Genomic DNA, 22,409 nt, shown 5'->3' on the forward strand with positions numbered 1-22,409 from the left:
TCCAAATCTCCTTCTCGAAATGTGTGTGACACTCCTGGTACCGTGGGTGATATCCGAGATGGAGTGAGTGTGTTCTGGTGTAACAGGCTCCTGAACTTGAATTTTCTTTCCTGTTACATTTTGACATATGTTGTTACATGTCTTCATTAAAGGAACAATATTGGAATGTATTTATATTTACATGAGTGCAAAATGACGGACATGCGATGATCTAAGCAGGTATCTTCTAGAAGGTATCTTCTAGAAATCTCCCATTACCACTATGACGACTTGCGTCTTGCTAATAACCTTTCTCATCTGAAGACAGGCCGTGATGTAATGGGTTAGAAGTGTCACATTTTAACAGCCATGTTGAAGTCTCCATGTACAATGTCATGTTGATTCCTCATTATTTCTGATGTGTGCTTTATTTAGTAAGATGCTTAAACGGGCAGCATTGGGTAAAATGAACGTATATCTGTCCTGAGAATGGAGAACAGGCCACCAACTTCTGTTTCTGGATTAATAATGGAACTTAACTAATCTGAGTCTTAATTCTAGTCTTTATAAGAGTTGTGAACCTTGGGAATGTTCAGCCTTTAACCTACAGGAAATGGCGCTACCGGCAGGAACCGAACTGGTCTAATCCGATTCCCTGAGTACGTATTCCACCTTCCAGAAGCCCAATATGACACTGTTGCTTACATTGCACTCTTTGACATTTGACAGTTTAGTCCTGATTTACAGACACACTGACTATAGTGAATGTATAATTGGATGAATATACATTATTGCTGTTTGTTTTGGGGTCCAGATGACTTTGAATCAGAGTGGGAGGCATTTTCTAGGAGGTTGATTGAGGTCCAGTTGGCTGGGGTTCAGCTTGGTAGGGGCTTCCTGGTGTTTGCTTGTGGTGCAGTTGGCTTAGATTCAGATTTGGAGGGGTTTTCCTTGGACACAATATGCACAATATTAATAACATATTTGTCACTTATTTTAAACCATATAAAAGCCACTGTACTCTTTACATAAACAATTTATACAATACTGTCTTCTGCGATGGTATCCACTTGTTCCATACTGAGACGGAAAGCAGACACAGGTTCCATCCTGACATTAGAAAAACAGCTATAAAGGTGTGTAACTCTGTTTTGGACCCTGGCTTCCAATGAGAGGTCTGTCTTCGTATGTGTCAATTTATAAAATACACTCATACACCACCTGCTTTTATGTGACACTTGAGAGGGACTAGGTGAAGACCCTTGGACAGGCACTGGTGATGTGCTGTCCACTTTCACTGGTTTGCTGAAGTCAGTTATGATTACTGAGGACTGGTTGCATAAGAGTTTATATAAGAAGGTGTAACCTGCTAATTCAGTATAAAGTAAATTCAGTATAAGTTTCTTAATTACAGGTTCTGAATGTTTTTAAAGTTTTACACCATGAGCTATTTTTGCAGACCAAGACCAGTGCTAAAACTTGACTAAACGTTTCAAAATGAAGATTCACCATGTACCCTGGGACTAGGGTTAATCCACATCTAAAACAATATCCTGAAATATTTGAATTTGCCGAATAGCTAATGCTTTTAACCTTTCTAGACTTCCATAAAGTAGGAATGCCTGCATTCTGCACGTGTGTGTATCCCTAAGGTAAGCTCGTGCCTCCTCCCAGTTTGTCTTGCAGAAGTGTGTGTGTGTGTGTGTGTGTGTGATGTAAGAGTAAAGTGGAGTACAAGGGGTTAAATTGTTTGGAATCATCACATGTTGGTGACGAATCAAGCTCAATTTGTGTCACTCCACCAATATAACCTGTTTGTCTTTTTATTGTTGTTGTTGTTGCGTGTGTGTAGGAGAGAGAGAACCACGTAGCATTAAAACTGGCGCAAACACAGAAATATTACATTACAGATATACAAAAACGTACCACGGCAGTAAAGCAAAAAAAGAAATCGTTCTTGTGTGCAAAATGAACTGGTGGTGTCTCGTGTTTGGTCGTGTAGCCCACCTTCCTAAGGGGAGAGGTGCACAGTAGGACTGCATGTGTGTTAATACAACCCTGAAGTGAAGATACTCTGCGCACAGGTTGTAAGTGTTGGGCGCCTTGCGCAGCGTCTGCTGGGAGGAGGTACATGAACTTTGAGAAGATTGCCTCTTCTTTGCATCTCAAATACCAACAAAGATGGAGAGGTCACATGGTTCAACCTCAACACACGAGTGGTTTATTAGAAAAGGGGGTTGATGGTGCCACACTAACGTTACGCCTGGATGTTTAAGAGCTGAAGTGCCTTCACCCAAGTGCGTGGAGAAGGAGCCCCGAGAACTCTGAGGTGGGTACTTCTGTGGTGTAACCATGCCTTTTATCCGAAAAGAGTTCGGAACTTGTGGACCTTTCGGCTCCGAAGTCACGCGAAGGTTTCCAACAAAACTGGTATGACAAAGTATTGAGTGTCGAACAAACAAGGGAAAAGAACTGAAAGGTAAAAGTTCATCTGAGAACGTGCTGCATGTTTGGACTTATTCGTTTAACATCTCAACATCTCTTTAACTGGTAAATGACTGAAGTTGTCGTTGTGTGTAACACTAATCAGAGAAAGAAAAGTAGTTTTCCTTATGATAAATGTGTGTAAGCTGTTGGAGATGTTTAAAGGGTTTTTTTTAACTTTGGACAGGTTTCAACGTTCATGCCCAGGACCTTTTCTTACAATTAGAGCGCGTTGTTGGTTTGTGTTTCTGCTCCAGGTTGTAGTCAACATGTGCCGCTCAAATAAACTTGTTAACACGGTTAAATCATCAAGATGAAGAGAGACCGAGATTAGCCAGATCATAAATCTTTGCATACATTTAAGAGGCACAGAGCATCCCCTCTGAACCAGTCCAGCTCCTCACCAATACTACACGCTTACTCCAACACCAGGATTAGTCATTATTATTTAGGATTATACCATTAGTCGCTCAATCATCTACTTTATTCCATTGTTTCTTTGACCGCAGTGCGCAGGCGCGGTGAGCTCAGTGGCCCGTCGCAGCTTACAGATGCTTATCAGGATGAGTTGAATATTCAGTGATAAATGTGCGAGTCAATGATGCCAAAGCTGCCAACCCCTTAGCAATATATCATTTTAAATTACTGTTACTCAAGGTTGTATGTGTTTGTATGTTTGTTTAATTTCATGTTAGTTAATGGCAACAGTTCAACATAGAACGACTCCACATGTCTGAAATGATTAATGCCGTATTAGCGCAACAGATGCTAAACATGTTTTAGGGACCTGTCTGGTTCAAAACCAAGAAACGGGCCTGCAAATGTTTTTAAAATTAGCACCAGTGGAACTGTGCTAGTAGTAGATTGTGTAGCCCCGCCTCTTCAGCGTGTAGCTCCGCCTCTGTCCAGCGTGTAGCCCCGCCTTTTTAATTTAATTTCTTTATTTTTATGAAGAGTGCACAGAGTGCGGTGTCTCATATCCTTACCCGAGGTGCAACTGTGGCGTTTACATACATTAAATGTAAATGTGCCATATTTTGTCAATTGTGATATTTCACCGCAATCGAAATTTGTCCTCCGCTTTTAACCCATCTGTGCAGTTAGGACACACACACACACACACACACACACACACACTAGTGATTACTAGGGGGCTGTGGATCACACGTGCCCAGAGTGGTGGGCAGCCCTAGCCCGGCGCCCGGGGAGCAGATTGGGTTAGGTGTCTTGCTCAAGGGCACCTCAGTCATGGCCTCAGGTCTGGGAATCGAACCCACGACCCTCCGGTCACAAGACCAGTTCCCTACCACAGGACCATGACATTATTCTTGAATGACCTAAAATCTGCATTTTCTGAATAAGGCCAAACAGTAATCTGATATGCCATTTGGATTTGTCATGTGATTTCTTGATGCATTACTGTATTTGTTCAGCGTCTACATATCTTGCAAATGTGTGAGCGTTCTCTTGTGTGAACCCACATGTTTGTACTTAATTTGATATGTGCCTCCCAGTTAGATAGCTAGTCTTTCATATCAAAACGGAATGATAATGACTTGTGGTTAGAGGTTTCTGCACTCATGGCACGGTGTTATCTTGGAGCTGCACTGCTGACTGATTAAACAGCAGTTTAGGGAGAGTTTGTTTGAACTCGGTCTGAGGTCTCCTGTCTCCCCTCCTGTCTGAACCGTGTAGTCTCTTCGTTTCTTTGAGTTGGTCCCACATCTCTCTGCTCCTCTTGACCAGTGAGGAGTCCTCTCCTCTTCCTCCTCCTCCTCCTCCTCCATGTTGGTGGCCTGCTGTGACTTGCCTGCACATGCAGCAACTAACAGATGGTGAAGGGGGAGCTGGAGAAGCAGCTGTGTTGCTCTTTAATCCCGGAAGGTAACGCGGGGGTCTTTAATCCCGGAAGGTAACGCGGGGGTCTTTAATCCCGGAAGGTAACGCGGGGGTCTTTAATCCCGGAAGGTAACGCGGGGGTCTTTAATCCCGGAAGGTAACGCGGGGGTCTTTAATCCCGGAAGGTAACGCGGGGGTCTTTAATCCCGGAAGGTAACGCGGGGGTCTTTAATCCCGGAAGGTAACGCGGGGGTCTTTAATCCCGGAAGGTAACGCGGGGGTCTTTAATCCCGGAAGGTAACGCGGGGGTCTTTAATCCCATAATGCCAGTAACCTAATGGTCAGCATGTTAGAAATGTGCAAGCTATAAGAGTCTGTGGTGAGTCTGTGGTGAGTTCCCTTCACTTTGGAGCACCAACAGAGCCTCACGTGAATGAGGTCAGTTGCAGTGACATGAGTTTGCTTAAATTAATGTAGATGTAACTAAACTTTAGTATTTATTTTATAAGTGATAATCAATTCGGTTTATGATGCACTTTTTTTAACCCCAAAACATTACCGAACTAGTGTAAGACCTCTGAAGGCCACAGCGGTAAGATGGACAAAATTATCCACCCAGGTGTGGACGTTGGAGCTTTAAGAACAGTACAAGCTTGCTGAACAGACCAGGTGGGAGTCACAGGAACAGTGGATGAAGGTGGCGGGAACTCTGTCTGTGGAGGGTTGGACATCCTAATGAATCAGCGAGCTGATGATGCCCGAGTTCACTGGGGTTTCCACTGTAAACACAGGAAGGGTCCCACAGGTGCAGTGTGGGTGATGCAGACAGGTTCGTGGGCGTGAACACACCGTGCTTAGAAAGAGCTAATGAGCGGGATTTTCCCCATTATGAGGAACAGACCATAACACCAGTCAGGTCTCTGAGTAGACTGAGTGAACGTTCCTGGCCTGAGGACCGACACCAGCCCTGAGCACCGTGTTGTGCTATTGCAGCGCCATCTAATGGCCACGTTAGGGCTGTCGTTTCCCTGTTAGAAAGTGCTTGAGGCGCAGGCGGTTTGAAGGATAAGGTGAATGTGAGCAGCTCAGTCCTTGCTGTGAAATAAGGTCGTATGTGACCTCGTTGATGGCGTCCAGGGTTCACACAGTGGCGTTACCGCTTGACTCCTTTAGTTATGTCTGATGTTGTCAGGTTTGCCTAGGACATTTGATGCTGTGTGTTTATCCAGTTTATATGAATACTGCTGCTTGTCTTTCCGTCTTCATGAATATTCACTAAAGGGCACATTGTGTCTCTTTGCTTGAGTAGTGGAGGCGTGGCTTAGACTGTGGGCGGGTCTGTTTTGCAGGTTTTTCCCGCGAGCTGACACGCCTCCATATGCGATAGCAGCATGAGCTGGAGCTTCCTGACTCATTTGCTGGACGAGATCTCCGAGCACTCCACCTTCGTGGGGAAGATCTGGCTGACGCTGCTCATCGTCTTCCGCATCGTGCTGACGGTGGTGGGTGGCGAGACCATCTACCACGATGAGCAGAGCAAGTTCGTGTGCAACACGCAGCAGCCCGGGTGCGAGAACGTGTGCTACGACGCCTTCGCGCCCCTCTCGCACGTGAGATTCTGGGTCTTCCAGATCATCATGATCTCCACGCCCTCCATCATGTACCTGGGCTACGCCATGCACAAGATCGCCCGCATGGCCGACGACGACTACAAGGTCCGCGGCCGCAAGCGAGCGCCCCCCACGGCCCGGAGCGGAGACTACGGCGACGGGGAGACCGGCGAGGAGGTGCCCATGATCACGGAGGAACTGGAGCCGCCCGAGAAGGACGGGAAGGCGGAGGAGGAGACGGCGGAGACGGGCGGATCCAGGAAGCACGACGGGCGGAGGCGTATCCGTCGGGACGGCCTCATGCGCGTGTACGTGCTGCAGCTGGTGTCGCGCACGGTGTTCGAGGTTTCCTTCCTCTTCGGCCAGTACGTGCTGTACGGCTTCGAGGTGGCGCCCTCCTACGTGTGCACGCGCAGCCCCTGCCCGCACACCGTCGACTGCTTCGTCTCGCGGCCCACGGAGAAGACCATCTTCCTGCTCATCATGTACACGGTGAGCCTGTTGTGTCTGGTGCTCACCCTGCTCGAGATGCTCCACCTGGGAGTGGGCGGGGTCAGGGACTCCTGCCGTGAGAGGGCGGAGCGGCGACGCCCCCTAACCGAGGACCAGCGCAACGGAACTGGACCCCTATGCCGCCGGCTGGCCAGCGCCCCCCCGGGCTACCACGCCGCCCTGAAGAAGCACGGCTCAGGTCGCTCCAAGGCGGAGAGTCGGGACGCGGCGGGCGGCCCGCAGAACGACGAGGCGGCCGGACGGGACCTGGACAGACTGCGGAGACACCTGAAGATGGCACAGCGGCACCTGGATCAGGCGTATCACCATGAGGACCAGCAGGGGGCAGCATCACGCAGCAGTAGCCCAGAGTCCAACAGCACAGCAACTGAGCAGAACCGGCTTAATCTGGCCCAGGAGAAGCACGTCAGCGCTGCTGAGGAAGGTGAGTCACGGGCCCTCATATTTTTGTTTGTTTGTTTGTGTTTTTTTTTTTTTTATGTTTCTTTTTCCCCTTTCTTAATTTGGCTTTTTCTTGTGGTCTTTGTTTTCTGAAGGTGTCCATGCATGACGCTGCTGACTGGTTCTGGGAGCGGACGCAAATACTCGAACAATCACTGAGACGAGATGCTGAAGATGTGTGTGTGTGTGTGTGTGTGTGTGTGTGTGTGTGTGTCCCTGTCTCTGTGCCAGTGTACATGTACGTTACTGTGTCTGTGTGTGTGTCTGTGTGCGAGTACCCAGTGCTTGCGAGATTGAGGAAAAGAATGTGCCTTTCAGTATTAAAGAGAATTATTGGCTTTGCAATGTCAAGGTCATCATATCTAACACAGCCATCATATCTAACATGGTGAGCACATGTGGAAACTGTCCTACCCCGTAGCTGCACTGTGTACAGGGGCATGATGTGGGCCTCGGCTTGGGCCACTGGGAGGCTTGTGAAGGTTAAATACGGTGAGCCAGTATGGACAAAAGACAAGTTCCTATCCTTGTGCTCTCTTGACTTTTCCCTCCTGATAGTGCCGTTAGGATAGTACACTTAGTACGAGGGTCGTGCAGACTGAATCTGATCTGTAACATGTTCATTTTACACACCGTGCACGTGGATCGGACCTCCAACGACCCTTTAATGCTTCGGGCCGCAGCTGGAAATCGCTCTAAAGCTATCGTACAGTTGCTGTGCCAGTCGGAACCGTGCCGGCCCGACCTGCGTGTTCTGGGCAGCACCCCGCGGACCGTGTTGGACCAGATGCATTAGCCACTACGCACACAGGACATATTCTCTATCTACAGGAGATTTACTGCACATCTCTGCATGTTGCCTTAACACACAGCTCACAATCACCTTCCAAGTGAGTCCAGTATGTGAGTGGACTGAGTGGTGTGTGTGTGTGTGTGTGTGTGATGACCTACGTGGTGTCACGGTTCCTCCTTATAGTTGTGGTACCTTCACAAGTCCTGGGCTGAGCAGGGCTGCTCCAGGACCTTGTGTTCACACGAGCGAGTCTGTGTAGAGTCTGAATATTTCCCACACACAGCGGCCTTTGCATGACCTGACCGTCATAAATGTGCATTTTACCAAATTTGGACAGTACTAAAGAAACCTGGAAAATGCTTGAATTGTGGTCTTTACAGTTCTGTGCTCTTTAACTCCTAACCAAAGCTCTGAAACAAAGATTTGAAACATGTTGAACTCCACACTGCAGTTATGTTAGTACCTGAACAGGTCTGTTGTTGTCTGGTTTGAGCTGTAGTATAGAGACTGTCCTTTATTAAGGCGTTACATCGGTAACTTAAAAATTAATGATTTGAAATGGACACGTTTCTGCAGATCAGATGTATTTCTACTCAACACTTTAGGCTTAGAATTTGTTGGTTTTTTATTATATATATGTTTAATACATTAATGCACTTTCAATAATATTAGTAACTCGAAAGAATGAACTAACATTTCTGAACATCTGTACTAAGGGCTTTGGTTGGTGGAACCATTTGGACTTTTAGTGTAGAGGACGTGCAACTTGCTCCTCGTAATGGGAGAAGGTTTAGCACCTGAAGTTCAGTGTGTGCAACTCTCATTTGTCCTGTGAAATTGTAGTTTTAACTGGAAGACTGCAGTGTTGGTGGAGCCTTCACTTCCATGGGAGAGGTGACCTCACACATGTTGCTGTGCCATTTACACAGATTTCTGTACTTTGCTGTTTTTGTAGACTTTGTATTAATTGTTTACTTGCATTAAAAAGTAAAATATGCACAGTTGCTGTGTCTTGTGTATTATCTGTGATATTTTAACTAACAAATATGTAACGGTAGTTATTTGTCATTTTGAAACACGCAAGGACACATGGCATACTGTAAGTCTGAAATGACTGAGAGAAATCATTGCACTCATGGCTCAACACTGCCCTCTAGCAGTGAACAATGATAGTAAAAAAAAAAAAGGAAACTAACTCAATTGACAACATTTAAACATACTTTTTTATTTTGGTTACTTCTGTGATTTTTCCATTTTTTTAGTTGTGGGAAGTGCCTGAGATCACAAACATGACGGGGTCGTGTGACGGGTCGGGTCAGGTGCAGTTGCACTCCTCGGGGATGATGTTGGGCAGGGTCTCGTACTTGAAGGAGAATCCTCCATCAGAGGTGGTGGTGAAGCGTAGGGACTTCATGGTCTCGGGGACGGGGGCGCAGCACTGCCGGATCCCCAGCGTGGTGGTGGAGCGTTCTGGGCTGGCACAGGTACCGTGGCAGTAAGGGAAGGTGAACACCTTGGGGTGCACGATCCAGTTCTCCCAGCCCAGCTCCTCGAAGGAGATCTCGATCTCCTCCCTCCGGCAGTCGCTACCTGCGCCTTCCGTGGACGGCCTGCGTAGTTTGTCGATGGCGTGGGGCGACCAGGGGATGATGCCCGGGGCCCGGCGGGCACGGTCCGGCCCACGAGGCCTGGCGTGGAGATGCAGGAAGGGGGTCTTGTCCGCCTCCGAGCCGTAGCAGCTGCAGGCGGGACACCGGACCTGTAGGGCGAAGGGCCCGTCGGACAGCGCCGTGTGGACCCGCTCGTCCAACACGTAGGTGGTCCAGCCGTCCGGGCTGCTCCTGGACGGCCTCTCGGACACCTGCAGCAGCTCCTGGCCCGACGTGAGCGCGAACAGCGGGGCGGCCGTGTGGCTCTCGGCCGTGACCTCCCCGGCGAAAAACCAGAAGTGTGCGGAGGTGACGACGGACTCCTGGCTGTTCAGAGAGGACTGGAAGTAGTAGGTGAAGTGAACAGGGGACGTTTCATCGGACACGTCTGCACACGCAGAGTCTGCAAAAACAGAACCAGAGGGTTTCACAAAATGAAAGAGAGACAACGGGGTTCCTGAGGTGAAAGTGTAACTTTCAAACCCTGCCCTGTGTCCTAACACGGCAAAGACATTCACAATATAAAATGAATCATCGTAAAGTGGTCTATTACCTTTTCATGACGCTTTCATGACTTCTGTATTATTTATGATTCCTATAATATTTATTGCTTGCTCCCTGTGGCTGAAACATTAAGCCATTCTTGTTTCAACTGTTTGCCACAAACTTCATCTCTAGCCAAAACAGTAAAACAATCTCTTGATATTATTTTTTATCGTTTGAAATGCCGGGGCATAATTACTGAAGATTTAAATGGCTCTCGGAAAAAGGCAAACGTGAGGTGCGTCCGTGGGTAGATTCACGCGGGCACAGACCAACAGACCTGAGCTGGGGAAGAGCATGACCTGCATCACGTCCTGACGCGTCCTGTCCGCTCTCGCCTCCCTGCTCACCCGCCGAGCCCCGTGTCGGGCGGCCCGGTCCACCCTGTCCCTTGGGAGGGAGCGCAGCGTGTGGGCGGGAGGCCCGTCCAGCCCCAGAGCGTCCAGGATGCGTCCTCTCAGCCAGTCCAGCACCATTTCCCGGGGCGGGTCCTTCCCCTGACAGGCTTGGTATGGACGGCACAGCCAGGCCATCAGCCCGACCAGAACCCAGGCGACCGGAGCTTGCGGTCTGGGCCACATCCCCACTGTCCTCCTCACGCAAGGAATGACCTCTGACACGACCTCTCCAGCTGCTTCCCGGTGCTGTCTGAAACAGGCTGGCGAACCTGTGAACTCTGAACTCTGCGACCAGTCCGGTTTGGAACGGCGGTCGTCTGAAGTGTCGTCTGTCTGCTCTCTGCTCTCTGCTTTGTGCAGATCTCCCTACGAAAGCACCGCGGTTTTGACACTCATATCTGGATTCACGCTATCGTGATTCGGCCAGTGGGGAAGAGGCGAGCTGATAGAGGCGTCTGGAGAACTGTTTCCCTTTTCCCTGACCTTGGGAAACCCACAATGTTACAGTGTACAAGATCTTCATGAAAAATGCCCGCCTAACTCGCACAACGAGGACACAAATAGCCTTAATTTAACTTCACACTGTCCAGACAAGAACTTCAACTATTATTTGTCCTACAGTAGAACTGTCTTCTAAAAATGTATCTGTTCATGTGTGGCTACTACACACATTTGTCTCTTAGTTGTGTAACTGAGAGGCCGACATGTCTGCCATTGTGTTCCCTTCATCAGTGTGTTTGCTGGGTGTGTGTGTGTGTATCTGGTGGTTTTGTGTGTGTGTGTGTGTGCGTATCTGGTGGGTTTGTGTGTGTGTGTGTGCGTATCTGGTGGGTTTGTGTGTGTGTGTGTGCGTATCTGGTGGGTTTGTGTGTGTGTGTGTGCGTATCTGGTGGGTTTGTGTGTGTGTGTGTGTGTGTGTGTGTGTGTGTGTATGTATCTGGTGGGTTTGTGTGTGTATGTATCTGGTGGGTTTGTGTGTGTGTGTGTGTGTGTGTGTGTGTGTGTGTATGTATCTGGTGGGTTTGTGTGTGTGTGTGTGTATCTGGTGGGTTGTGTGTGTGTGTGTGTGTGTGTGTGTGTGTGTGTGTGTGTGTGTGTGTGTATGTATGTATGTATCTGGTGGGTGTGTGTGTGTGTGTGTGTGTGTATCTGGTAACTTGGCCTGGTCTTCAGCAGCTCTCTTCTAACCCTGCACCTGTTTTCCCACAATGCACAGAGGAAGTGGGAACACAACAACCACAATGTCCACTATCAGCTGACCTTGCCCAGAGAAACGCACGTAAACGTGGCGGCCTGCCAGTCTTCTGACGAACCGCTTCACAGCAGGGAGGACACACTTCTTAAGTAGAAGCGCACAAACAAAACATCCCGTACTAAACAGATGTCACGTTGCAGGAGATCACAATATCATACATATATATGACTGCAGTTCCACTCTGTTAATGTAAATGTATGTATACATTGAATGTATACTTTACCTAACTGTGTCTTACTGGTCCATTTTGATGGTATTGGCAATGATGAACAGACACACGGATACATTCAGTCAGATCACACACCTGTGGTCGAGGACCAATCACCGCACGGTGGTCGAGGACCAATCACCGCACGGTGGTCGAGGACCAATCACCGCACGGTGGTCGAGGACCAATCACCGCACGGTGGTCGGGGACCAATCACCGCACGGTGGTCGGGGACCAATCACCGCACGGTGGTCTAGGACCAATCACTGCCCGGCTCCAGATGATCCCTATCTAGTTATTATTCTTTTTTAAAAAATAATCGTAACAATTTTCACCAGCGTCATGAAGTTGCGGTTTCAAGAGTCAGGTGTCAAGACGTGCACACAACCACAGACGAGTGGTCTGAGAACCAGCAAGAGGTTCAGCACTTGAAAACAGACACACCAAGTACTGCAAGCACAGAACTTTGTTATCTGTGACCCTGCAGAATCTCCTCCTACGTGCCAGTAGGCATCCGGGCTTTAGATAAAGCATTTGCATTTTCACTGTCTTCTACACTTACAGCTGGAGCTGAATTACCGTAAGTGACCAGCAGGTGGGGCGCTCTGCCTTGTATTTTTTGTGAAAGCAGGCTAGTTTATAGGAGCAGTCAGTCATTTTTACCCCCAAAAATGTAGTAATGAACGTTACTGAAATGAAAGTTATTGTGTATTATTATTATTTTCCCAACGAGATGAAGAATCAAATTGCTTTGTAGTACTTAAATTCACCAGTTTATGCTCTGTAGGGTACACAACAATTTTGTACCGATTTTCTGAAACACTCAGGCCACTAGTTGGCAGTACAATAGCTGTTTGAGAATGTCAAGAAAGAATCACTTAGAAAATTATTTATTTTTCCTAATAAAAATATAATAAAAATATTCCCTATAGTTCTGTGCTTCACTGCTGTACATATTGGCCTTGCATACAACCAGTTTACTGTTTAGCTAAGGTGTAAAAAAAAAATTCATAAAAAATCCCAGATGAAAGCTACTTTATGGTTATGCCACATTTGTTCAGAAAATATCTTTAAAAAGGAAGAAAAATTATTAGAAAAATAAGAATGTGTAATTTAATGTGAACCGATTAATTAAAGTTAATTAATTCAAGTGAATAATTAAGTCAAAGCACAAGAACACAACCTGACTGTAGTTTCTGGTATCATCACATGTGTAAGTTTACTGGTCCTGTTCCTGGTAGCCTGCTATCTTTGACCGGTGAATCAGAGCGCATTCATTCAGCGGCATGTCCTTGTGTGCAGAAACAGTGCAGTTGTTTGGTTGGATACAAGGGCCCACTGGCATACTTGGGGGTGGGGCTTATGGGGAACAGGCCCCGCCCCCATACACAGGCGTGTGTGGCTCCAGCTGTCACGTCAAACCTACTGCAGCTCGGCCGTCACCTCCGCGGGGGAGCCGGAGAAGGTCAAAGGGCACAAGCTGGAAAAAAGTCATTGGAAAAGAGGCAAACCACCGAGGAACCTGGAAGACCACTGGAGCTACACCAGTACTCCCAGTACTCCCAGTACAGACCTGTTGACATTGCCAATACTGGAAGGAGAGATAGAGAGAGAGAGAGAGAGCGTCTGTAACACCACCTCACCTCACAGTGGTGTAAACAGAGCCGCTCCTGTCAGTGCTGTCTGCTCTGCTGAGGGTCAGGACGGAGGTTCCTGCTGCTGTGAAGATCCAGTTCACACTCTCCTCTCTTAACTGGACAGAGGTAAGACTTCTGGGTCTCACAACAGACACTGGACTTTTATGGGAATGAGAGAGCATGGTTTTAGAGGATGGTAAGATCATTGCTGTAAATGCTAATTTTAACTTTATATGACCATGAAATGTGTAACGTTCCTGGATTCTATACTGTTATAATTTATGGATTATAGATTCATAATTACAAAATAAAGCACTGTACTAACAAATCCATGTACCAGATGCTACATACAGTATGTTCAAATACTCTCTTGTGATATTCTATACAGCTATAAGTCAGATCCTCAGATCTGTGCACGTTACACCCATTGATGAAGCTAGCATGTGTTGATGTTAGCATGTGTTGATGTGCTTTAACATCTTTATTCACGTTTGTATGATCAGACGTCTCTATGGAGCCTCAGAAGCTGCTTGGATCACGGCCGCCGTGCCACACAAGGGGCAGAATCTGAAGTGTTAATGCTGACGGCGGCGTTCACGCCCGTTTAGACCTGAGAGAGCCAAGGGGAGAGGGGGGACGGAGATGTCGTCCAGCCAGGCCACGCCCAGCTCGGACCCGCCCTCTCCCGGGGGGCGGCCCAGCGGCCCCGCTCCGCCCGTCTTCCTCCGTAAGCTGCGGCGGGCGGCAGTGGCGGTGGGCTGTGACGTGCGGCTGCGGGTGGTCGTGGGTGGGCACCCCCGCCCCTCCCTCCACTGGTACCGCAACGACGTGCCCCTGCCAGCCGACACCCAGGACTACGGAGGCCTGTGGATTAGGGACTGCCAGCAGACGGACGGCGGCCTGTACACCTGTGTGGCTGTAAACTCTCTGGGGGAGGCCCAGACCAGCGGCACACTAGCTGTCCTGGACCTGGGAGAAGGTAGGACACCAGGGGACAAAGACACGCTGGACAAGGGTTGTCCTGCCCCTGACATGGCCTTAAACACCTAATGTAGCTTATGTGATGTTCTGTAACCCATAAAACACCTACTGCAGATACATTTATTCTCACTAGCCTTAACCACCTACTGTAAATTGATTCTCTATAGCCTTAAAGACCAACTGTAGATACATTTATTATAGCAGTTTTGGTAATGCTCTGTAGCTTTAAAGACTTACTGAGGTTTCGTTTATTCTCCATGGCCTGCTGTAAATGAGAAGGCACACAGAGACCATCCCATCCTATGGATGGTCGGACCAGTTCCTCTCAGCTTTCAGTGTTCACACATATCAACTTCTTGCCAACCTCTGACCCTTTGAACCTCTTGTCCGTAGTAACTGTTTTACTCGTGAGGGAGCACGTCAGGTGCGACGTAATCTTGGTATTGAGTCAGCAGTGATGCAGTCCCCTAAAATGGAGTCCTATTGTGAACTGGTGTGATTTCACTGCTGTCACTTTGCTACATGCTACAGTTGGGATATTATTGAGGATTTTATGTCAGCTGTAATGATGAGATGTAGTCAAAGCAATCACAGGACTAGTGTTGATTTCTTTAGTGAAGACTTCAGAGGGCCAGTGTGACGTCATTCCAATGTTCCTGGTTCCACATCAGTCTGAGGGGAGAGCAGAGAAGTTCTCAGCAGACTGTTCTTAGGTTCTAACAGCTGAGACTGCCTGTCTGAAATAAAGACACTAGCACATAGACATCTCTCTCTCTCTCTTTCTCTCTCTCTCTCTCTCTCTCTCTCTCTCTCTCTCTCTTTCTCACACACACACACACACACACAAACACATTCACACACACACAGAGCTGGGTGAAAGTCATCTCTCGGTCAGTTGACTGCAGCGTCTATGCAGGGTCATCAGCTGTCAGAACTCTTAGCACCTCTTTCTCTCTGTCTCTCTTTCTCTCTCTCTCTCTGTATCTCTCTCCCTCTCTGTGGCTCTCTGTATCTCTCTCTCTCTGTCTTTCTCTGTATCTCTCTCTGTGTCTTTCTCTGTATCTCTGTCTATATCTCTCTCTCTGTCTCTCTCTGTATCTCTGTCGTTCTCTCTGTATCTCTCTGTATCTCTCTCTCTGTCTGTCTCTCTCTCTCCCTCCCTGTGTCTGAGGTTATTTACAGTGTGGAATGTGGCAGGTGTCGAGTTTCAGCAGCAGTGTTCCTCCTCCACCCATCATCCACAGTTTCAGCTGCACTGTTCCTGTCCACTGCTGAATGAAGACATGCCTAATCAGACTATTAATCAGACTATTAATCAGACTGTTGTGCGCCCTAGTAGAGCTGCGATGACCATTGATTTTGGAACATGGAGAATAGTCTGACTTTGTACATTTCTGCTGAAGCGATGTGCGACTGTTGAAACCTAACCTGTCACTCAAGACCTGTTAATCCCACGGATTACGTTACAGGGGGTCAACAGTTCCATAGAATTTAGTCTTCTTTCAAACTGCTGAAGGCTTCAGATTTTGTCATAGTGCCTACAGATATGTTTTATTAGCGAACGTCTGTCACAGACTGTTGGATTAGACTGACTTTGTGTGCTAGACTCGACTCATTCTGTGGTGTTTAGTATCAGTAATTTGTATTCGAAATGTTTTCAACACGACATGCAGTCTCCATATTGTCCTCTGTTGTGTAGTATGAGTGAAGAAAACATATTTTTGAATGCACTGAAAATTAGTGTGTTTAAATTGTGTCTTTGGACGAGTGTAGTTGGTAGCTGAGCTCGGAGAACATGGGAGATGTTTCATGTGCTGTCATATTTCAGTAGAGTCACGATGTTCTGGTGGTAGCCAAAGGTAGTAACTGAGTTGAACGTACCAGTGGAGATCCACTCAAGACAAAGCAGCGGGCTAAACACACCGTGAGCTCTGAGGTACTCAGTAGATGATCACAGAGGCACAAGCAAGCCAGCACAGTGGATGTGTAAGATCACCTAGGGTTAGTAGGACACGCTGGTGAGGAGACATGGATGAGGTAGGGCTGCTGGAGGCTCAGGGGGCTTCAGGAGTTGCTAGATGCAGAAGAACTGCTGGACCATGGAGGAAGGGACACACAGGTGAGCTGAGGGGACACACAGGTGAGCTGAGGGGACACACAGGTGAGCTGAGGGGACACACAGGTGAGCTGAGGGGGTGTGGGAGTCTTCATCCTAGATGTTCTGCCGTTATAATCTGTATTACAGCACTTTGGATATTGTGGTGTTGTATTATGTGGTGTAGTGTGGTGTTGCAGTATAGTGTTACAATGTAGTGTTGCAGTGTGGTGTTACAATGTAGTGTTGCAGTGTGGTGTTGCAGTGTGGTGTTGCAGTGTGGTGTTGCAGTGTGGTGTTACAGTGTGGTGTTACAGTGTAGTGTTACAGTGTAGTGTTGCAGTGTGATGTTGCAGTGTGGTGTTGCAGTATGGTGTTGCAGTATGGTGTTACAATGTAGTGTTTCAGTGTGGTGTTGTAGTGTGGTATAGCAGTGTGGTGTTACAATGCAGTGTTGTAGTGTGTTGTTACAATGTAGTGTTGTAGTGTGGTGTTACAATGTGGTGTTGTAGTGTGGCATTGTATTGTGTTGTTACAATGTAGTGTTGTAGTGTGGTGTTGTAGTGTGGCGTTGTATTGTGTTGTTACAATGTAGTGTTGTAGTGTGGTGTTGCAGGGTGGCCTAATGTGGTGTTGTAGTGTGGTGTAACAATTTGGTGTTGTAGTGTGGTATTTCAGTGTACCATTGCAGTGTGGTGTTACAATGTGGTGCGGTGTTGCAGTGTGGTGTTACAATGTTGTGTTGTGGTGTGGTGTTGCAGTGTGGTGGTACAATGTTGTGGTGTGGTGTTGCAGTGTGGTGTTACAATGTTGTGTTGTGGTGTGGTGTTGCAGTGTGGTGTTACAATGTGGTATTGTAGTGTGGTGTTACAATGTAGTGTTGTAGTGTGCTGTTACAATGTAGTGTTGTAGTGTGGTATTTCAGTGTACCATTGCAGTGTGGTGTTACAATTCAGTGTTGTGGTGTGGTGTTGTAGTGTGGTATTGCAGTATGGCATTGCAGTGTGGTGTTACAATGTGATGTGGTATGGTGTTACAGTGCTGTTGTGGTGTGGTATTACAATGTGATGTTGTAGTTTGGTACTTCAGTGTGGCATAGCACTGTGGTGTTACAATGTGGTGTTGTAGTGTGGTGTTACAGTGTGTGAGTTGTGTTGTAGTGTTGTAGTGTTGTATTGTAGAGTTGTAGTGTGGTGTAGAGTTGTTGAATTGTAGTGTAGTGTGGTGTTGTAGACTTGTATTGTAGTGTTGTAAATTTGTATTGTATTTTAGTGGTGTAGTGTTGTAGTGTGGTGTTGTAGAGTTGGGTTGTATTGTAGTGTTGTAGAGTTGTGTTGAGTTGTAGTGTGGTGTTGTAGAGTTGTGTTGTGTTGAGTTGTAGTGTGGTGTTGTATTGTAGTGTTGTAGAGTTTTGTTGAGTTGTAGTGTTGTAGTGTGGTGTTGTAGAGTTGTGTTGTATTGTAGTGTTGTAGAGTTGTGTTGAGTTGTAGTGTTGTAGTGTGGTGTTGTAGTGTGGTGTTGTAGTGTGGTGTTGTAGAGTTGTGTTGTATTGTAGTGTTGTGTTGAGTTGTAGTGTTGTAGTGTGGTGTTGTAGAGTTGTGTTGTAGTGTGGTGTTGTAGAGTTGTGTTGAGTTGTAGTGTTGTAGTGTGGTGTTGTAGAGTTGTGTTGAGTTGTAGTGTTGTAGTGTGGTGTTGTAGAGTTGTGTTGAGTTGTAGTGTTGTAGTGTGGTGTTGTAGAGTTGGGTTGAGTTGTAGTGTTGTAGTGTGGTGTTGTTGAGTTGTAGTGTTGTAGTGTGGTGTTGTTGAGTTGTAGTGTTGTAGTGTGGTGTTGTAGAGTTGTGTTGAGTTGTAGTGTTGTAGTGTGGTGTTGTAGAGTTGTGTTGAGTTGTAGTGTTGTAGTGTGGTGTTGTAGAGTTGTGTTGAGTTGTAGTGTGTAAATTTGTATTGTATTTTAGTGGTGTAGTGTTGTAGTGTGGTGTTGTAGAGTTGTGTTGTATTGTAGTGTTGTAGAGTTGTGTTGAGTTGTTGTGTTGTGTTGAGTTGTAGTGTGGTGTTGTATTGTAGTGTTGTAGAGTTGTGTTGAGTTGTAGTGTTGTAGTGTGGTGTTGTAGAGTTGTGTTGTATTGTAGTGTTGTAGAGTTGTGTTGAGTTGTAGTGTTGTAGTGTGGTGTTGTAGAGTTGTGTTGTATTGTAGTGTTGTAGAGTTGTGTTGAGTTGTAGTGTTGTAGTGTGGTGTTGAGTTGTAGTGTTGTAGAGTTGTGTTGAGTTGTAGTGTTGTAGAGTTGTGTTGAGTTGTAGTGTTGTAGAGTTGTGTGGTGTTGTAGTGTGGTGTTGTATTGTAGTGTTGTTGAGTTGTAGTGTGGTGTTGAGTTGTAGTGTTGTAGAGTTGTGTTGAGTTGTAGTGTTGTAGTGTTGTGTTGAGTTGTAGTGTGGTGTTGTAGAGTTGTGTTGAGTTGTAGTGTTGTAGTGTGGTGTTGAGTTGTAGTGTTGTAGAGTTGTGTTGAGTTGTAGTGTTGTAGTGTTGTGTTGAGTTGTAGTGTTGTAGTGTTGTGTTGAGTTGTAGTGTTGTAGTGTTGTGTTGAGTTGTAGTGTTGTAGAGTTGTGTTGAGTTGTAGTGTGGTGTTGTAGAGTTGTGTTGAGTTGTAGTGTGGTGTTGTAGAGTTGTGTAGAGTTGTGTAGAGTTGTGTAGAGTTGTGTAGTGTTGTAGTGTGGTGTTGTAGAGTTGTGGTGTTGTAGAGTTGTGTAGAGTTGTAGAGTTGTGTTGAGTTGTGTAGTGTTGTGGTGTTGTACTGTTAGTAGTGAAGCAACATTAGCAGATTTCCTTCCTAATGATTTGATTTATTTTTATTTTATGTACAAAATATAAATCCATGAGTTATATTGTTGTATTTTGAACTTATTTTTTCATGTGAAGAGTGGGATATTTTGAATGAAGTTATTATGTTTATTATTTATTGGTTTTCACACATATGGTGTCTTAGAATCTAGAAAAGAACTTCTTTGTCCCAAAAACTAAAAGTAGATTGACCTTGTTGTACTTCTACATGCAATTTAAATCAGCTGGCTCTTAAAAAGACGTACATAATGATATGCAAATTAATGCAGACTAATATTAAACGTTTCTCACTCTACAAGATGGAATATCACACTACACCATAGAATATCACTCTGTAACACAGGATATCACTGTACAACACACCATTTACATGCAAGACTTCACAATGCGTGAGACAGAACCCAAGCCCATATATAGTAGTGTTTGGCAGGATCCATAATTGGACACAGGTGTTTGGTGTCCTGCAGCAGTGGCCACTGGGAAGAGCAGAGTGGGGTGGTGGAGGCAGGAAGTGAGGGCTCTCACGCTGTGTCTTCCACACGTCTAACATCTTGATCAAATTTAATTACCGTCCTGCAATTTAACTAATGCCTGTTTTTATGTTGGTTACTTGACCCTAATGAATGAGCTGCTTTCAGCACGAACGGTCGTGTGTTTAGAAACAGCAGAGCAGGAGTGTGCTTACTCATGTGGCCGTCTCCGCCGATGAGGTTAACTAAGGAAACAGGAGGGCAGAGACGTTTATGGACGGAGACATCATTCCTGTTAAGGTGTGGGGAATATACTCAGCTATTATACAATATACAAGTTATTCATGTCAGCGAATTCCCTAAATATTAATGCACAAATCCAAACCACTGGTCTGAGTATTACTGGCACTATACAGCTACAATGTTCAGGAAATAAACACATGCTGTTTTCATTAGGTCTCCTAATGTAAGTATCCATCTGGTAATGCACTCTGCTCCTCCAACTACTCTAAATCAGGACTGTCAGGATGGTCCCGTAAGGATGGTAATGATATAAAGGAAGTTTTACTGCTGCCGTAGTGATTCACAGTACTGTCGAAATTCATGGGAGATGGTTTAGATTTCTTGGATGGACCCAGGAGTTCCTGACGCCCTGTAATCTAACTAATGTGGCCTCTGTTTTTCCACTGTGTCACAGGGTCATCATTCATCTCTACTTAAATACTTCCATCTGAGTGGGTCATTTAAATGTTCACTGTTTAATCGTTGTTTTATATTATGTTTCTCATAAACTTAAATATATTGTTTATGTCCTGATAGATATCACAAAAATAATTGAGAAAACAAAATGTAGTTTTGACATTCCAGGGCTCTTTAATCAGCAAAGACATTTTCAACATAGTAAACAATTTGTCTAAACCAATCAGATAACTGCAAGCACATGGTACACAACAATCTTGAATGAGCAGGCAGGATATGGAAGGGAAGGCAAAATGGAGGGAGGGGCTTTGGAAGGAGGGGCTTTGGAGGGAGGGGCTTTGGAAGGAGGGGCTTTGGAAGGAGGGGCTTTGGAGGGAGGGGCATTTGAAGGAGGGGCTTTGGAGGGAGGGGCATTTGAAGGAGGGGCTTTGGAAGGAGGGGCTTTGGAGGGAGGGGCATTTGAAGGAGGGGCTTTGGAGGGCAGGGCTTTGGTGGGAGGGGCCTTGATGGAAGGCATCACACTGAAGGTAGGGTGGGCTTCAGCAATTAAAATAATAGCAGCTTCAATGTAATTATTTTCTGTTAACTTGGAACAATGTTTTTGTGGAATTTGGACTTTGGTAGACAGAAACTAGTTTTGTTTACCAGACAATAACTGGTACCTATTGTCTGGTAATACCATGATTCTCCCTTCACAGCCTTAGCTAGTGCTATGAAGTTCGTCTTAACTGGTCCTTTCTCCTCAGCCTTATCTAGCTTTGCTGATGTGAGCAGTACTGTAGAAGGTACACCCAAGTCTCCACAGGATAATACCCATAACTGGGGGTAATATGGTCACGAGGTCTGAACGTTTATCCGTGTGTACTGTCGTGAAAGGCTGGGGTTAGTGGCCTTTATTCTGTTTCACAGCACCAGCGAGGCAGCGAATGGCTTATCACTAGCGCGAGGACAAGATCGCTTCTTAAAACGGCTCGTGCCGAATTAAGACTGAGGTGAATATAGAAATCGCCCTAAATTCAGACTTGGGTTAAGATAGACTCAAGTGTGAGAAAGGTGAGCTTCTTCTCACGCCTGCCATCGTAACCCCTTTATTTCGTTGGCTAAAATAAAAAAAATATTGATTGAAAACAAGTAGAGAAAACAGTGTCGAAGGTTTCATCGCAATTTAGTTTGAGGACATTTTGTATTCGACACAGCGCGTGCAGATGAAGCGCGTTCTCGTGCGTGAAGCGCGTTCTCGTGCGCGCTCCTCTCCTCTCCTCAGATCGATGCCTCCTAAATGAGATGTGAGGGCATCCGGGTCTTTTTTGTCGAGCGGCTCCGTTTTTATTGATCGCAGCCCGTTAGCGAGAAGCGGCGAGAGACGCGTTTGGGTTTGTGTTTGCTGACTGCGAGAGCTCAGGGCTCAAATCAAAGTGTTTTATCATGAAGGTGAACCTACAGACCCCGGGGGAGACCTGCGCCTTCACACTGCATGTCGCCGGACGTGTGAACACGTTTATGTGGCGCAGATACTTTTCCGTCAGCGTCTACTGTAGGCCTATATGTTCAACTAATAAAAAATGATAATTTCTTGATCATTCGTGTGGCTCTCTAAATGTGTGCGTGTACTCAGCTGACCCCGACAGTAACACGGTGTGTGTCCCGTTTAGACGAGGGCAGGTGTTCATCATCTGACAGGAAGGTGTTTTGGGTCGTACCGTGTTGTGCGGAGATGATGGAGCTGCTCAACGCGGCGCCTCGTCTCCCGTTTGCCGTCGCAGCGGCGGCGTCGTTGTGTGGAAGTGGCGTCAGACACACAGCCAGACAGAATATATAATAGATGCTTTTTGCTGAGAGCCGGTGTGTCTCTCGCCGTCAGCACCAGATACAAAGGAAGAGGAGGAAGCTGGAAGTCGAAAAAGCAGAGAGAGAGGAGGGGGGGGGGGAGGTATGGAGAAAGCGAGGGAGGGGGAGAGGAGGGGAGAGAGATAGAGAGA

The 22,409-nt window shown here is 46.5% G+C and overlaps 3 protein-coding genes across 4 annotated transcripts in view; 2 read left to right on the forward strand and 1 right to left on the reverse strand.

Annotated features, from left to right (window-relative positions):
* The first annotated feature begins 1,814 nt into the window (after nucleotides 1-1,814).
* gjc4a.1 (gap junction protein gamma 4a.1) lies at nucleotides 1,815-8,660 on the forward strand. Of its 2 annotated transcripts, none has more exons than XM_077015998.1 (3): nucleotides 1,815-2,308; nucleotides 5,652-6,849; nucleotides 6,962-8,660. In XM_077015998.1, the coding sequence occupies exons 2-3, from the start codon at nucleotides 5,694-5,696 to the stop codon at nucleotides 6,973-6,975; spliced, it is 1,170 nt and encodes a 389-aa protein (XP_076872113.1). In that variant the 5' UTR covers nucleotides 1,815-2,308; nucleotides 5,652-5,693; the 3' UTR covers nucleotides 6,976-8,660. The 2 variants fall into 2 exon arrangements, with proteins under 2 accessions (XP_076872113.1, XP_076872114.1); XM_077015999.1 differs by lacking the exon at nucleotides 1,815-2,308 and adding an exon at nucleotides 2,316-2,458.
* Nucleotides 8,661-8,849: 189 nt separating this feature from the next.
* inha (inhibin subunit alpha) lies at nucleotides 8,850-11,137 on the reverse strand. The gene is made up of 2 exons (XM_077016000.1): nucleotides 10,132-11,137; nucleotides 8,850-9,711 (listed from the first exon to the last, which is right to left on the reverse strand). Exons 1-2 carry the CDS (start codon nucleotides 10,430-10,432, stop codon nucleotides 8,975-8,977), a joined length of 1,038 nt encoding a protein of 345 aa, XP_076872115.1. The 5' UTR covers nucleotides 10,433-11,137; the 3' UTR covers nucleotides 8,850-8,974.
* A 1,858-nt stretch (nucleotides 11,138-12,995) lies between these two features.
* The window catches only part of spega (striated muscle enriched protein kinase a), a 36,239-nt gene continuing 26,825 nt past the window's right edge, over nucleotides 12,996-22,409 (forward strand). The window contains 2 exon segments of the mRNA XM_077016062.1: nucleotides 12,996-13,475; nucleotides 13,853-14,328. Coding sequence (XP_076872177.1) covers nucleotides 13,992-14,328 — 337 coding nt within the window. The 5' untranslated portion in view covers nucleotides 12,996-13,475; nucleotides 13,853-13,991.

Source organism: Brachyhypopomus gauderio, chromosome 8 (assembly GCF_052324685.1).
Source record: "Brachyhypopomus gauderio isolate BG-103 chromosome 8, BGAUD_0.2, whole genome shotgun sequence".
Taxonomy (NCBI): Eukaryota; Metazoa; Chordata; class Actinopteri; order Gymnotiformes; family Hypopomidae; genus Brachyhypopomus; species Brachyhypopomus gauderio.